The sequence below is a fragment of the Jaculus jaculus genome, chromosome 12 (genome assembly GCF_020740685.1).
Source record: "Jaculus jaculus isolate mJacJac1 chromosome 12, mJacJac1.mat.Y.cur, whole genome shotgun sequence".
Lineage (NCBI taxonomy): Eukaryota > Metazoa > Chordata > Mammalia > Rodentia > Dipodidae > Jaculus > Jaculus jaculus.
This window is the reverse complement of record NC_059113.1, coordinates 52,605,871-52,623,184: the sequence shown is the minus strand read 5'-3', so window position 1 is coordinate 52,623,184 and position 17,314 is coordinate 52,605,871. Positions and strand designations below refer to the sequence as shown.

The 17,314-nt window shown below is 45.4% G+C and overlaps 1 protein-coding gene across 8 annotated transcripts in view; it reads left to right on the top strand.

Moving 5' to 3' along the window:
* The window catches only part of Katnip (katanin interacting protein), a 223,978-nt gene that overhangs the window by 126,188 nt on the left and 80,476 nt on the right, over positions 1 to 17,314 (top strand). For 7 of the 8 annotated variants that reach the window (XM_045131100.1, XM_045131101.1, XM_045131096.1 and 4 more), the window contains 2 exons: positions 6,356 to 6,623; positions 8,695 to 8,871. In XM_045131100.1, the coding sequence (XP_044987035.1) occupies positions 6,356 to 6,623; positions 8,695 to 8,871 (445 nt within the window). The remainder of the gene's footprint in view (positions 1 to 6,355; positions 6,624 to 8,694; positions 8,872 to 17,314) is intronic. The other variant, XM_012951121.2, reaches the window with a different exon arrangement.

Here is a 17,314-nt window from a genome sequence, read left to right as displayed (position 1 = left end):
AGGCAAGCTTCACCAGTTCCCTGACAGTCACCCAGCTATGACTTCAGTCCCCTTAGAGACTACTTCCAGGTTGGTGCCAGGCAGGGAGTCAATGTGCTCATGCACTTAGGAACCTGGACCTTGGAGTCAGCCAATCGTTTATACAAACCCTGGCTCTGCCATTCCTAGCTGTATGACCTTGGACTTGTCCTTCAGCCTTCTGAATCTGGAAGATGAAACCCACTGCACTGGCATATCAGAAGGCTGAAATCAGTTACCTAGGGAGGTGAGCTCATGACAGATGTATTGCAGCAGCTTAGCTGTCAGTGGCTCTATTGCTGATACTGTGATGTTGTTATTGTTACTATTCCTGTACAAACTTAGCATTTGATGCTTGCCCAGTGTCCTTCTTTTTTCAGCCCAGCAAAAGAGGAAGAATGGGTCTGTCAGGCCTGGAGTGCACACCACACTCCTCAGCATCTTAGCAGCATCTTCTCTAGCAACACCCTTAAGTCTTTAGCATCTAGCCTTTTGCCCCTTGCCAGCTCCCCATGAGGAGGCTGATTTGTATGTAGCCTCCTTCATCAGCCCCTCACCTGTTTGCAGCCGGGCTTCCACACACAGGGTTTTCTTTGGAGAGTGACTGAATTTAGCACTGAACACTGGAATTGACTGTAACAGAGTTTTAAAGCAAAGCAAGAAAGTAAAATTTCCCAAAAAGCTTTTGGGTGACAACTTCAAAGCTCCTGATGAATCCCACAGCATGGTGCCTCTTTCAAGTACAGTGGGAAGACCGGCTTTCAAAGCCACCAGCCCCAAATCCTGTTCTTTGCAAGCAGAAAGGTGTTTAAGTGGCTTTCTCTTTCCAGGAAGTATTACTCTTGCCTCAGACCCCCTTGCCCTTAGAACAGATGCTTTCAGATCAAGTGAGCATCAGGAGGACCTGTGCTCCTCAGGCTGCTAACCTTCTATAAGCAACTGACTCCTTTTTCTTAGTGAAGGAAGGGCCAGCTCTGTATATACATACATACATACATATGTATATATGCATACATACATATAGTATACATCCCTCTTTATATATCAATATATATTTGCAAATACAATTATGGCCTTGAAACTTGCATTGATAAAACAGAAAAAACAAAAGTTGAAGCACAAGAAATTATTGAAATTCGCATTTGTCATGCGAAGTATATTTCTCTTTTTAATTTTTTTTTTTACATTTAAGAATTTATTGCTCTTTTCTTTTATAAAACAGGGTTAGTTCTGCAAGATAAGTTTGACTCAAACTCCTGGAGGCAAGCAATACTTCCACCTCAGTCTTCCTGGTAGCTTGGCTTACAGGCATGTGCCATTGTGCCCACCTGTTGTACATTTCTTCCCTTGCTTGTTGCTTACTGGAGTTGTTACTTCAGAAAGCAAATGCCTTAGTCAACTCTTCAGGGGGCAGGGGCCACCATTCAAGTGATCCAAGCAGGCCTTCAGCATATGACAGTTCTGATTTGCTCCATATATATGAATCATCCTCCCCTGGGAATAACTCAGGGTCCACATCAGTCTCCAGATCAGAACCACGAGGCTCGCATCCTGTCAGAGGTGGATCCTCAGAAGAGCTCATGTCACCTGGAGTTCCTTTTTCAAATCTGGATGGCAGGCCATCTTGCTTGGCCATGGTCGATTTCATCTGGTATGTGCCACACATTCCTGCACAGTCCGCCTTCCCCTTCAATCTGGAGGCCACAGGGTTGCCCCGCAAGCACTTCTCTGCCCCTATAGGAATGGAATTAGGGACTCCATCTCCATTCTGCTAGAGCACACCCTGCATGGAAGACTGAATAGTGTTAGGTCCAGTGGTGCACGGGTTCATTTCCAGGCTGATGTCTGCTCAGAGACAGGAAGATGCTCAGTGGTTTGTGGTGAAAACCTGCGAACTCTGAACCAGAAGCTGCTGGTTTTTTTTTTTTTTAATTTTTTAAAAATATATTTTATTTACAGAGAAAGGGAGAGAGAGAGAGAGAAGGAGCACGCCAGGGCCTCCAGCCACTGCAAACAAACTCCAGATGCATATGCCCCCTTGTGCATCTGGCTAACGTAGGTCCTGGGGAATCAAACCTGGGCTCTTTGGCTTTGTAGGCAAATGCCTTAACCACCAAGCCATCCCTTCAGCCCTGAAGTATATTTCTTAAAAGATGCATCAGCTTCATAAATAATGAAGTAACATGAAGAGGTGGGAATTACCAATTTGCTTGTCTTTATACCTGGCCTCCCTCCACCATGTTGCTGCAGAGAGATCAGAAGTCTAGCCACCTCATTCCCACTGTGGCTGTCTCTCAGCACAGTTCCCTAGCACATACACATGTATACATTCATGAAGGGAAACTGCCTGGCTGTCCTCCTTACTGGTAGAGCCATGAAGCATGCAGGAAAATTGGTTTTGCATGTGTGTAACCTAGGAACAAGGACCAGTGTGTGAGAGCACAAGTGCCATCTCTGGCACTGAATATTAGGCTATGAAAAGTTGTACTGAGAGGCTCCAGATGTTAAAGATCCCAAGGATTCAGTCATTTAAATGTTGGGGTTCAACCCTATGAAAGTGAAATGCCCAGAGGAATCCAGGTCACTGGCCATAAGCTGCAGGGTCTCAGTACCCATGCCAGTCCTTCCTGGACCAGACTGCATTCTGTCTTAGACATCACTGGAGAATTCTGGGCCATGGGGCCAACTAGACTTTCCAGGACAGTTGTGGCAATCTTCCATCTAGAAATGTTCCTGGCTGGGACTCACGTCATCTGAATTCTCAGTGACTGGGTGAAAGTACTGAGGTGCACAGAGGGGCATTTGCTTAGTTTTGTCACCCAGACTTGCCCTACCCCTGCAGAACCTACACCCTGATCTCCTTTGATAATGAGCTGGGATCAGGAGCAGGAGCCAATAAACTGTCCCATTTTAGCTGCTCTCCTGCTCTCAGAGGGCCTCTCTGTACCTGTCTCATAGGGTTTCTGTGAGGCCTGGATGGGACAAGGAGCTGAGAGGCATGGAGCATAGCACATAGCCTGCTGTAAATGAGGCTTACACAGCAGGAACCACCATGTTTCTCCAAGGGAAAATCTGTACTTCCAACTACCTACCATAGTCAGGCTTTGATGACACAAGCCAGGACCCCAGTGTAACACCCATGAAAGCTGCACAGACCATCTCAATTTGTTCAATTAGAAGAGCTTCCATTCTCTTTTTTTTTAAATATTTTTTGTTCATTATTTCTTTATTTATTTGAGAGCGACAGAAACAGAGAGAAAGACAGATAGAGGGAGAGAGAGAGAATGGGCGTGCCAGGGCTTCCAGCCACTGCAAATGAACTCCAGACACATGTGCCCCCTTGTGCATCTGGCTAACCTGGGACCTGGGGAACCGAGCCTCCAACCGGGGTCCTTAGGCTTTACGGGCAAGCGCTTAACCGCTAAGCCATTTCTCCAGCCCTCCATTCTCTTTTAAAGGCCAGTGGTAAGTCCCGGCTCATTCTAGCACAGGGCTTCTTGGCCTCAGCACAGTTAATACTCAGTCTTTGCTGTGGAGGCTGTCCTATGCATTCTAGCAAGTTGCACAGCATCCCTGGCCTCCACCTACTAGATGAAAATAGCACTCCCTCTCCAAAAAATTCACTGTCATTACCAAATGTTCCCTTGTTAAGGAAAGTCATATTTGTCTCAAACCATTGCTTTATTAATACAATGCAGTGAGACAGTGTATTAATCTGGTGTGTTAATGTCAAAGGACAGCTCAGAGGAGTTAAGTAACTTGCTGAAGGCCTATCACTAATGTCACCTCCTCTAAGGGGTGTAAGTGAGTTCCACTCTTGTTCAAAGTTACCTTCCAGGTGCCCGTGTAATCACTTATTCAGCAAATGTTATCAGACAATGGCCTAGTTGCTTAGTAAACCTCCCTACTGTTGGTATCTGAGAGGGGAGAGGGCAGTGGACAAGATGCACATTGGTACTGGCTTCCCACCCCTCCTATAGCTCCCCATAAAGTTAGTAGCTTGTGGAAAGCCAGAAATCCAAAATCTGCCTAAAACCACAGTGTTGCCAACCTTGTATTCTTTTGGCAGGTTCCAGGGGAGAATCCTTTCCCTTGTTTCCTGGCCTCCTCCCTCTTCAAAGCTACCACTGTGGCCTCCCCTCCCTGATCCGTGCTTCCCTCCTTGTGTATTCTCTTTTTGATGCCATTCTTCCTGCCTCCCTCTTAACCCAGTGGTTACATCAAGCATACCTGGATCTGGATGATACTTTGCCATGGAAGGGCACATGTTCACAGGTCCTGGAGGTTATTATTGGAATATCTTTGGGAGCTTTTCTTCTATCTGCTATAATATTCCTTCTGGACCTCTTAAGATTTACATCCGTCATACCTACAAAACATGTTCATCCCATCCCAAGGTTCCCAACAGTCTCAGCACATTGCATATGAACTCAAGTCTGCAACACTACCTGACTTTCTTCAGGCAAAGCTCCCAAACCTCACCATGTGTAGTGGGCCCCATGAGCCTCTGGGTATAACCCATGGTGTATAGGCCGGAAAGAAAGAGATCTACCCTCAAGTACAATAGCACATCTGGGATAACAGGTGTAGATTTTCCTATTACAAAGTGATTGGGACAAACAACTAAAGGGCTGAAAGAAAGGAATCCCTAAACCAATCAGTTTCAAAGCCCAAGGCCTATGAGTAATTCTCTATAATTCCAGGGTCAGTCCTCTCAGCCCACAGCACTGTCTTTGGGGGTCATCCTTGGGGTCTTCCTTTTGTAGAGAAGGACTGACCACACTTGTTTGCAGAGGAGTCATCTATCCGCCTCTTTCCTGCTTACAGAAATTGGGAGTGTCTCATAGCCTTTCTTCATTTGGACGTTTCATTGACTCATTCAGCCCAGCCTAAAGTGTTTCTGCTCTCTGGACATTCTCAAAACCCTGTGAGGCTCCAATGTATGTCTCTAGGATTCAGTTCATTAGTCTCTTGTTCTCTTCATGGATCTTCCCTGGATAATCCCATCTTTCCTCTTGGCTTCCCCTGAGGTGCCCCAAGGAATCTATGAGCTTTATGTGATTGAGCACCTTGGGCTTGGGTTCTTTTGACGTACTCCCCAAAGGAAATCCAGTCATGCCCCTGGTTTTCTCTCCAGGATACACTTTTCTAACAGACAATCTCCAAATTTTAGCATCTTGCAATCTGGATGGGAGAAAATCCCCCAACCTACTCCTGGTTCCTTTCCCCTGGCCACCCTTCCCTCGAGTCTGTCTCCTTCCTCTTGCAGCAAGACCATGTCTTTAACACTTTGCTCACACCCTGGTTCAGCATTGACAGGTTCTATGTCCAGCATAACTCTAGGACACAGTCAGCTAAGAGCATGTGCATGGCAGGATTCCTCCCTTCCATTCCTGTTAGACATTCCAGTTTAGTGTTCACACTTCCATCATTGGTTTTCAGTGGTTTCCTGTAAGATAAGGGTTTCCCCACTTCTTCCTGACTCCTTGCTGGTTCACAAGGTTCTAAGAAGAGCATCTTTAAGGAGCATTATTCAGCCAATCACAAAGTTTATTGGTTAATCATGAACCCATCCCTGATTGATGTTCATTTTCTCAGATTATGTTGGATGCCATGATCAAATGTACAGGTTGGGCCAGATATACTTTATATTCCAGGTTAAATAGCAAAATGCCCTTTATGCCCTTTATGCCCTTCAGAAGTAATGGTCTCTTTTGGCCAATAGGTTTTTGCTTATTCTAAGTATAGATCATGTGGCTTAGCCTACCATCTCATGGAGACAAGAGAAACATGGGAAAATAATCTGGCAGTTCTAGTTAAGTACTGAAATATAGATCTTATTGACTAGCCTACTATCTTGGGGAGATAAAAGAAGCATGGGGAAATGAGCCTGCAGTTATAAAGTGCCAGATGTTATGACAGTTCAGTGCTGCTAAGTGTGCTACGTTATACAGGATAGTCCCCAGCAACCCTGCTAGACATTTGAGCACCTGGTGTCACATGAAGGCCTTTGGGATTCTGTATTCAGTGTGGTCCCGGGAGCTGCACGTCAGAATTACCTGCTTAGAAACCCATTGAATTGGAAAGCTTAGGGGTACAATGGTGCTCTCTCCCCTTTCACTGGCTTTATAGTTAGCACTGAACATGTGCCTCCTCTGATTGCTCATCGCCCTGCTCTTCGCTTTGTCTTCTCACCTTCAAATACAGAACAGTCCATGAGTAACCATGTTGACTGTTGGCTTGGTGAGAAAAGTTCTTTGGTTCAAGTGGTCCACTTCCAAATGGGTTCTTTCCCCAAGACCATGTCTTACTTTTTATCTCTCTTGGCTTTTGGTAGGAGCTGAATAAAAGCCTCAAACTCAGTGTAAACCCCCAAAGCAAGCAGAAGGATGGTTCCAGTGATGAGTATGACTCCATTGAAGAAGAGATACTTTCGGAGCCTGATCCTGAGGATAGTGTGCTGCTGAGCTATCCCAGAGAAGAGCCTCCTCTTTCCAGTGGGGACTCAGTCTACAAGAATGTCCTCAAAGACCAGGAGCCAGAAGGACAGCCTCCCCAGGGCACGGACACTCTTGTGGTGTTGGAGCTTAATCCGGCTTCCAAAAGTGAGCTCTTCCTTGTGTGGCTTTTCTTGGTCTTGGGTGTCTCTGCATCTGATTGTAGGATATAGGCTTCAGCAGCACTTGGAAGTCAGCTCAGCAGACCACCTCACAGGCCTGAGGTGAATCCATTAGAACTGCAGAGGGAAAGGATCCCCAAGGCTTCCACGCATCCTCCACATGGGAATGGTCTCCTGTGCATTGTGGAAAGTCTTGCAGCATCCACATGACAATTGGCTAGTGCAAAAGCAACTATTTATTGTCTTAGTCCAGAGCTTCAGAGGTACCCATTTCTCTTTCCTTGCTTCCCCATCATAATTTCCCTGTCATTAGTTCCATTCTGCAGCCACCTTCCAGTGTGCAGATATACAGTATCTTCATGGGAGACATTGGCCTGGCAGCTTTAGCAGAAAGTGAATTTCTCCTTTCTGAAAGTCCCATGTCTGCTCTCTAAGCCACATTAGGAATCCTACCACAGGTCAAGTGCTAATTCAGCACTGATTGATGTGGAGCTGATGGCCAAGGCCAGCTAGCAGTCATGTGGGCAGATGGTGTAGCCAAGGCAGATCTGAGGGAGCAGGAAGGGTGTTGATCAGGCAGAAAGAGCCACTGCTCACTTGAGTAGAGTTTTTAGAACAAAAGTTGAAGGTGAGCCAGAAGGAGGGGAAGGGCTCAATAGCTCAGGTGACCTCTGACAATTATAGCAAGATGCTGGTGGGGATGGGATTGGAGTTACAGAGATAGAATACTTAGGGAACCCTTCTGAGAGGAGGTGATGCTGAGCCTGGGGCAGGAATGGTGCAAAGGACTTGGCCTTTGGTCTAGCCTTCCAGGTCCAGGGAAGGTCCAGGGCTCAAGGAGGGATGGAGCCTGGTATGCCCAAGGACAAAAGAGAATCAATATAGCTGGAGCTGAGTGAGCAAGATGTGTGTTAGGTAGCACTTCACATTTTGGCAGTTTTCTGTGGGGTTTTCCTGTTTCCTAGCCCAGGAGGTCTCCAAGTACAGGGACCAAACAATCTCCCTGCCTTCCAGGCCTTCTGGGACCTGGAGTCCCCTTCCCTAAATTGACCCGCATGTGACCATCACTGCCTTTACATACCCACAATACCCTTTCTTGTACTATTTTTGAGCTGTTATTTAGAAGTTCCCTTCCCTCTCATCTTGCCTTACTTTATCCGTTCTTTTCTTTTATAATCCTAGGATTATCTAATCAAAGGTTTGACATGCTGGTCATACATCTTCTCCTATATTCAGTAAGATACATAAATACATACAAGGCTGGGAATAGGGCTTAGAGGTATAGTGCTTGCCTAGTACCTGAGGCCCTGGGCTGTGGATTCAATCCCCAGCAAACACACACAAACCCACACCCCTGCCGCCTTACACCAGAAGTCACTGCAGTGCACGAGTGCCCAACACCATTAGTGGGAGCACTGACTAGAAGAAGGAAGTCCTCCTGGGAAGCAATTTGGCCCTCCAGCCAGCCTGCACCCACTGCTAAGCCTTCACCAAGCCTTTGCACATCCTGTCCCCTGTCTGGGACAGCCCCCCTTGGTGCTCCTACTCACCCACATCCTGTTCATTGTCACCTCCCTGTACCTGCTAGTCATGTCCTCTGGGCTGTGTGCTCTGTGGCTTCTATCTACACCATGGTTTCCAGCTGTCCTTTTCTCCAGCTAGACTGAGAGCACTTTGAGGACAACAACTGCACTCTCCTGTGTCCCTTCATCCTCAGGGTGTCCTTGCTTGCACCACTACTTGTAAAACAGTTAAACCCAGCACCTCGCTGGACTTGTTGACCTCCATAATTTACCAGAGAATTCCTGGTCACAATTATTTTCTCTCTGTGCATGTACACACTGCTGGTCAGGCATGTCCTGTGTGTTCTAGAGTATTTCTTGTTTAGCAGTGCTATCTGCATTATTCTTATGATTCAGGTCAGCGAGGTGTCAGGCACATGGGAGTTCAGTGAATGGTTGTTGAGTGAGTAGATGAACAAACAATAAACACATGTCTGAAAAGAACACTTGCCCTGCTTGAGCTCATGGCTGACAGAAACCATTGCTTCCTCACAGGTAACAAAAGGGAAAGGATTTTGTCTGCCAAGCGGAAAGACAATGCTGAGGTCTTCATCCCCAGCAAACCAGAGCCAACCCTGAATCCACAGCCCCCTGCTGTGTTCCCAGATCAGGACAAAGCCTGCTCCAGTAAGAGTTGGGAGGCCCTGAGTGGAGAGGGGGTCCTGGGTTTGGGTGAGTACTCCCAGTGGGATCCCATGGTGAAAGAAAGGCCTTGTTTCCTCTCCCTTCCTCTCCTCAAAGGTCAGAGATGACCTTGAGCCAGTGTGTTAGCCAACGTTCTCCAGAGAAACTAAGCCTGAAGGGTATTTCTTTATTTACTGAGAAAGAGGCTCTGACCAGGAATTTGTCATGCAGTTTGGAGGCTGGCAAGCTAGCCCAGACTGCTGCTGGGTCTGAGGCTGGAAGGCTGGTGGTAGTCTGTCTAGTCAAGGCAGCACCCAGGCACTTTCTGGTTCACCCACCAAATGCAATGGTAGGCAGAGGCTGCACAAATACAAGGTAAGTCATCTTCAGTAGCAACTGTGTCAAAAGTGTGTGTGAGTCTGTGAAACTGAAGTCTGAAGGCAGGATGAGCTTCAGGCACAACTGGATCCAAGTGATAGCACTATGTCAGCAGTTTGCCTCTCTTTCCTTAATAAGTGACTGTGTGAGGAAGAGGTCCCAAATAAGACAGGAGAGGTGAGAGGTGGGAATTCACCGAGCTGGGATGGGAGCGCTGGACATTGGCAGCAGCATAGAGTCCTGGCTTGTCATACAGGTGGGAGCTGGGGCCTTATCTCTGCCAGAGACCAATAGGGTTCAGTTAGCACCAGACTTCTTAGTAAAACCTAGAGCCAGAGAAGGGGTAGATCAAGGTTGGCAAGTCCAGGCTACTGTAGCTGATGGGGTCACAGAGTGGTCACCATGCTGAATCAGACTAGAGGGCTGCAGAAGAGTATGATAGAGCATGTGTGATTGTGGAATACTCTGGTGAAATGGCTTTGCCAGCTTTGGTCAGAGGAGGAACTTGAAAGGAGAAGGGTGATGGGACCAGACGGGGGGGGGGGGGACAGATCGGCTCCAGCAGCAAATAGAAAAGGTGTGTGGCAATTGCATAGAGCCTCAGGATGGGTCCTGCTGGCTCTAGCCTGTAGCCTTTTTCACTCTGACAGTGTTGAAGTGGCATTTCAGACATTTCTTTTAAGCTAGTTATTAATGAGCTGGGGAGATGGCTCAGCAGGTCAAAGCACTTGCTACTAAAGCATGAGTTCTGGCCACAGAGTTGACTCCTCAGAACCCATGTAAACAGCTGGGTGTGGCCATGCTCTTCTGTCCAGAGAATCCCTGGGACTTGAGATCATTGTTAGCTCTGGATTTGATTCCCCAGTACCCAGTGTAAAGCCAGATGTACAAGGTGATGCATGTGTCTTGAGTTTGTAGTGGCTAGCGGCCCTTGTATACCCATTCCCTCTCTCTCTCATCCTACCTGTCTCTTTCTGTCTCTCAAATAAAATAATTTTTAAAAAATCAAAATAGTATGTCTGGGCATGGTGGCATATGCCTTTAATCCCAGCACTCAGGAGGCAGGAGGATCACCATGAGTTCATGGCCACCCTGAGATTACATAGTGAATTCCAGGTCAGCCTGGGTTAGAGCAAGAGCCTACCTTGAAAAACCAAAAAAATAAAGCATTGTGTAGTTGAATGGTAGAGAAAGGCACCTGAAGTTTTTCTCTGGCCAATGCAAGATGCATACAGCATGGTACAGCGTAACCCAAGGCACAAAGGTGTGAAGGAATCTGTCCAAGGTCACACAGCCAGTATTTGTGATCTGGAAGTAGAATCCCCACTCATTGCTATGTCCTGTATGACCCCTCATGTGCCAAGCTGTTGTTTATACATCAATGCCTGTAGTCCAAGTTTGAGTTGCTTTACTATACTTTTTTCTAGTGTTCATTAATATATTACTAATTTTTGTTTCTGAGGATAGAATCCTAGGCCTCATGCATGCTGGGTGAGTACTCTACCAGTAGCTTACACTCCCCCGCCTGATATATGTATGTTTCTATAACATTGACTATTAACATTTTAAGAAGATAAACCATATATACACACTGTATTAGTTTCCAGGGCCATCAGAACAAAGAGTCATACACAGTTTGACAGTCAGCAGTACTTAGATGAATCAGATTGGTTCCCGCACAGTTCTCAGGGCTAGAAGGTCAAGATTAGGGTGTCTGTCAGCAGCGAAGGTCTTCTCCAGGCCTCTCTCCCAGCTTCCAGTAACTCTTCGGCTTGAAGGTCTTCTCCAGGCCTCTCTCCCAGCTTCCAGTAACTCTTCGGCTTGAGGCAGAATGACTGGGCAGTGAGATCACTGGGACCAAAGCTGCCCACAGAAGCCCACACACTGATGACTAAGACAGTGTAGATGGAAATCTAGGAATCCTATGGGGGTAAGTCATTCCCTCTTGGCTAAGTCCTGATGAAGCCTTTGGCCTTGTCAAAGGTCAAGGTTGCAGGTAACATTTATTTCAAACCATAGCACCAAGCAGAGGAAGGTGAGATGCCCACACTGCTAGGGGCACAATAAGCTGGAGACATATTGAGAGAAGAGTGGAGCTATCACTTGATCCCCAGCAGAATCTGAGTGTGCATATGCATATCACATGTGCATCTTTGCATTTGGGTTGAGACTGTGGTTTGGTCACATTATAAAGTTAACTTTTCCCATCTTCCTTGAAAACTGAACCTTCCATCACAATGTGTTGCCTCTCTTCATACTCATTATGGTTTTGCCTCACTCGGCTTTTCTGATACAGTGGTCTGGGCTTTCTTTTGCCTAGTGTCTGTGTGTGTATCTTGTTTCCATCTTTTCACTTTCAGCTTCCTGTATCTCTAATATCAAGGTTTGTCTCTTATAAGCAGAATGTAATTGATTTTTATTTTTATCCTGCAATAATCTGTGTGCTTTAATGGGAGCACTTAGTCCATTTACATTTAGTGTAATTGCTGATACATTCAAATTCTTGCTGTTTGTTTTTTATTAGTCTCACTGCTTTTATGTCCCTCTTTCTCCCTCTTTCACCTTCTTTTGAACTGATTACCTTTTATTGTTCACCCTTTTCTGTCTCTATTAACTTGTTAGTTATACATTTTTTTATTGTTTCTTTAGTCATTGCCAGGGATTACAACATGCATTCATGACTTATTCGAGTTTACTTTAAATTAGGAAGTTCACCACTTCCTGCTCAGCAGAAGGATCTTCCACCTCTAACTCTGCTTGTTCCTCACCCATTTTAGATGCGTCTGCTATGTGTTTGAACTCACTGTAGGTTTTAAACGCCACTAAACATCATTATTATTACTATTGTTTTGTAATAAAATTGAATTGCCCATACAGTTAACCTTTCTATGCCCTTCACTCTTGCTAATTTCCAGGTTACCCTCACTCTCAGTGTGTTACCCCTGATTCTGTCATTTACCTGCTCTACTTCTCAGCCCATGTCAGCTCTTACAGGATCTTTAATACCTCAAGGAGGCTTCCTAGACATTCAGTTCACCTTCCTGGGCCTCCTCCTCTGCTTGTTCTTGGCACTTTAATTTTTCAGTCCTAGTCACTCCTCAGGCCTTCAGATTCCTTCTTATAAACAGATTTCTGTTCTATTTAGACCAGGTTTTCTTGTGCTCCAGGAAAAGGTTGTTTAAATTTGCTTGTCTGCTAATCTAGAAGGATAACCCATCACTTCACTCTCAGATCTTATCTATCCCTTGCCCTCTTCTTTACCATGTCCATGCACTTACCTTGTGTCAGTTACGTGTGCATGTAACACAGTTCCATGGTGGCCACATTTGCCTCTTCACAAGAGTCCAAAGCTCTCACTCCCACCTGCATTAGTAAATAGTAATAGCGTCTATCCTGAAGCCTTCCAAAATGGATGGTATCACCTCACAAAGACCTGTTGTCTTCTGGAAGGTGAGGGAACATTCATCTTTAGTGTAGAAAATTTACTGTCTCTGTTGTCAGAGTGGTCTTGGGGAGTGATATGTTGGAAATACTCTTCCCAGATAAGCTTCCAGCCATAGAAATACAGTAACACCCTCAGCATGAGTGAATTAGCAGATCCTGACAGCCCTGTGCTTAGTGTCCTGTCCAAACACCTGCAGCAGAAATATGTATGTCAAAGTTGAGTCTCTTAACATTTCAATCAGTTTTCATTGACAACAAGTAACAAAAAACAAAACTGGCTGGGTATGGTATTGTTACATTTATGTAGTCCCCAGCATCTGGGAGGCAGAGGCAGGGGGAACAGGAGTTGAAGACCAGTCTCATCTCTATAGTGAGTTCAAGACCAGCTGAGCTATATGAGACCCTGTCTCAAAAAGCAAAAACATTAAAATTTTTTTAAAAACATCAAATTGGGGTAGCTAAGTGTTGTAGTTACTTCACATTGCTAGACAAATACCCAGCCAGAAGCTGCTTAGGTAAGGAAGAGGTTTATTTCAGGCTTACAGAATCCAGGGGAAACTCCATCAATGGCAGAAGAAGTTGGCTCACTTCCACAGATCTATAGTAAAGAGACATCACCAACAGCCAGCAAATACAAATAGTCAGAGCTCAAACTGCTCTTTGTAGGGCAGGACTACAAGACCTATCCCCAATGACATCTCCTCCTGTAGGCTGCTGAGGCTCAGGTTTCAAGCTTAATCAACAATACCTCAAGCTTTGGGGGGCATACACTCATATTCAAATTACCACATTCTGCCCATGGTCCCCCTAGATTTATGATCATCTCACAATGCAAATTTTATTCAAACCAACTTCAAAGGTCCCCATAATCTTTACCAACTTTAACGCTGGTCAAAAGTCCCAGATCTCATCTGAGATTTAAGACTATCTCTAAAATCAGAACAAATTACATACTTCTAACACATAGTGGCACAGAGTAAACATTCCCATTACAAAAAGGCATAGCAAGGAGAGACTGGACTAGTCTAAATAATAACCAGCAGGCAAACATCAAACATATGCAGTTCAAGTCCAACATTCATAACTAGTGATGACAGTCTCTGGATTCCAGTTCTGCCCTTCCAGCTGGGTTGAGCAGCCTGAGGGAAATTCTACCCAAGCCATTAGTGCTCCATGGTAGCCATTCCACAGTCCCTGTACATCTAAAACATCTTTGGATCTACATAGAAAACCATGGTTCACCTTCATAGCTCCATATAATGTCCTGTCCTTACAAGGATTTCAACCCTGTTTCCCACTGCTGCATATGTGGCTATAACAGATTCATCTTCATATGGTGGCCTTACTGGGTCTCCACATGAGGATTTCAACAACTCTCCTTCACATTCTGCATCTCAGTAGCTCTGGTTCATCTTCATACAGTGGAAGGGCTGCTTCTTGGAAGGAAGCCACAGCTTCTGTGGGGGTCACTGTGCTAGGAACCTGAAACAACTGTTGTTCCTTTCCTACCAGCCAACCATGCAGGCTATTTGCCTAAAGTAGTCACAGTTATAACAGAGTATCCTGGCCACCCTGACAGAGACACCATTTTTTAGTTACTTTTCTCATCACCGTGACTAAATAGGTAACAGAAACAATGTAAGGGAAGAAGTATTCACTTTGGATTGCAATTGCAGAAGGTTAAGTCTATGGTCCTTTGGCTTTGTATTTTTGGAGTCTGCTGTGAGGAGGAACATCATGGAGGTGGGAGCATGTGGTGGAGAAACTTCTTCATGGTAGACAGGAAGCAGAGAAAAAAGCATGCTAGCGCAAGATATAGCTCCCAGGAGCATGTCCCCCAGTGATTACTTTCTTTAAAAAAGCCTCACCTCCCACTTCTTACCACCTCCCAGTGATGTCATCACATCATGAATATGTCAAGGGGCTAATCCATTCACTGGGTCAGAATGCTCATAATCTAATCCTCTCTGGAAACACCCTACCGGTCTTCCAGAGGTGTGCTTCACCACTCTCTCATGCAAGCTGACAAGATTAACCACCCCACATTTACTTAATAAAATGCATGCCACTGGGTCTAGCTGACAAACCTCAGGTCACCAGCTATCCGTGGTATTTGGGTCTTAGGAAAGTTTGTTCTGTGAATATTCCTAATGAGGATTCAGTTGAGATAGTGTCCTCCTCAGAATCTGGATGACACATAGAGGGCTACAGTTGTCTTCCTAGAAAGTCATATGTACTTGTGGCTCAAAAGAGACAGCTGCTGAAGAATATGTGTTGGGATGTGATAGTTCATTTTTATGGTCGATCTTGTTGGACTGGCATCAACATGGAAACAAATATCTGGGTGTGTCTGTAAGACCATTTCTGAACTAAAGGGAGACCCACCCTGAGTGAGGGTGACTTGGGTCCTAGGCTGAGCAAAAAGAGAAAAGTAAGCTGAGCACCAGCATTCATCTCTGTTTCCTGACCGGACTTGCTGCGACCAGCCACCTCAGGCTTCTGCCACCATTCCTTCCCTACCATCATGGACTGTGCCTTCAAACTGTGAGCCAAAATGAACCTTTTTTTCCCTTAAGTTGCTTTTTGTCAGGCATTTGTCATGGCAACAAGAAAAGTGACTCATACATAAGGATATACTTAGCACTAGTCATGGAGAAGCCACAAATAAACTGTGGAGATGAGAGCACCCCTTTACAGGCCAGGTATGCTAGCCAGCTATCCCTGCCTAATGGTTTGCCCAGTGTGGCTTCACACCATGGCCCCACCACTGAGGTGCACAGTCTCATAGTGAGCCTGCAGTGGCCAGGAAGATGACTGAGGACAACCTTCACAGAGCTCCACATGGGCTTATTAACCAGAATAGGTGCCTCAGGGCAGCCAAGAAGGATAGGCTGTAGTGTGTGGTGGTTGACTGCTTGGTCATGGTTGTAATGTCTTTTCTTGGTCATGGTTGTAATGTCTTGTTATCCAGAGAAAATCACCAGGCCAAGTCCAGCTAAAGGAATGGTAGAGATATCTATCTCTCTCTTCCTCTGTTTCTCCCTCTCCTCTCCCAAGGCCTTATTATATAGCTCAAGGTAGCATCTAATTCCTGATCCTTTAGTCTTAGCCTTCTAGGTATTGGGTTTGCAACTGTTGATGGAAAATGCTTTTATCTCATTGTGATATGGCCTGTGTACAGGATGACAAGGAGTTCACAGCATTTGTAGTTTCCTACAGCATGGGAAGCAGACAGCGTAGTGACACTGAGCCCTCTTGGAGGCCTCAGGTGTAAGTCAGTATAGCATGCTCCTTCTCCACATCCCACTTGGAGTTTGGAGGTTAGTGTGGGCATCTCAAGACATAACAAAGCTGGCAACTATCTTTCTCAACCTTTTGCTGTACAGCATCGTGAATATTCCAGGCCAATCTGGCAATGAGGACCCACTGTCGAAACTGGAGCAGTCTGCCCCATCTATAGGTGGTGCCACCACCCACCCCAGATGCTGACTACCATGTTGGGCTGTAAGTTTAAAGTGGCTCAATCATACAGGTTTTCAAGACATTCCAGGAATCTCAGTTTTCAGGGTTACCTTATTTTCCCCAGTTTTTTCGAGGTAGGGTTTCACTTTAGCTCAGACTGATCTGGAACTCACTGTGTAGACTCAGGGTGGCCTTGAACTCATGGCAATCTTCCTACCTATGTCTCCCAAGTGCTGGAATTAAAGGTGTGTGCCACCACACCCTGCTCTCTTTTTATTTTTAAAGCTTAGCACTTGTAATGGTCTGAATATGAAATATCCTCATAGGTGCATTTGTTGAATGGTTGGTTCCTGGCTATTTTAGAAGGTTCTAGAAACTGGTAGGGGCTCAATTGGGGGAAGTTGGTCAGTGGAGGTATGTCTCTGATGGGCACATGTTGTCCTGTTCCCTCCCTCTCTCTTTCCTTCTCATATGCCATGAAGTGAACTGCCTCTTTATCCATATCTTTCCACAGCTATGATGTCTTGCATCCCACAGACCCGGAATCAACAGAACTAAGCATCATGGACAGAATCTTTGAAATTGTGCCAGATAAAAATACATCTTCCCTTTAAGTTGCTTCTGTAACATATTTGATCACAGCAACAAGAAGGCTGACCAATATTATAGTGTCTACTTCTAGTTCTTTAAAAGAAATAGTGGGAGCTCCACAACGTATAACAGAGGCAGATTTCCACCAGTGGGCTATTAGCTGGTGATCACTATGATGAACCCTTGCTGTCATATTTTATGTTTGCCTTTTTTTCTGGATTCCCAGATGACCCTGTGGACCTTTGGCACATAGTTAGGGACAATTCTGCTTCTGCTCTGAATCAGAGTTTTGTGAGGCCAAGCCAGCTATAGAGACAGGTCACCTGGTAGGTAAGCCAACCGACAGCCTTGGTACATTCATGGTAAATCTCCTGAATTGATACGCTGTTTATTTCTCTGTGAGAGAAAAGAAAGCCAGACACCAGGAAAACAACGAAAAAGTGGAGGCACCAAAAGAGGGATGGTTCTCCACTAGAAAAGAGCAGCTTGGGATAAATTCAAATGTGCAATTTGGCTTTTTCTAGTGACTCAATTTACTGTGTGACTAAATCCACCATTCTCTCGACCTATCATGAGAATAAATCTTCCACCACCTGATGTTAAGGCCAATGTTGGC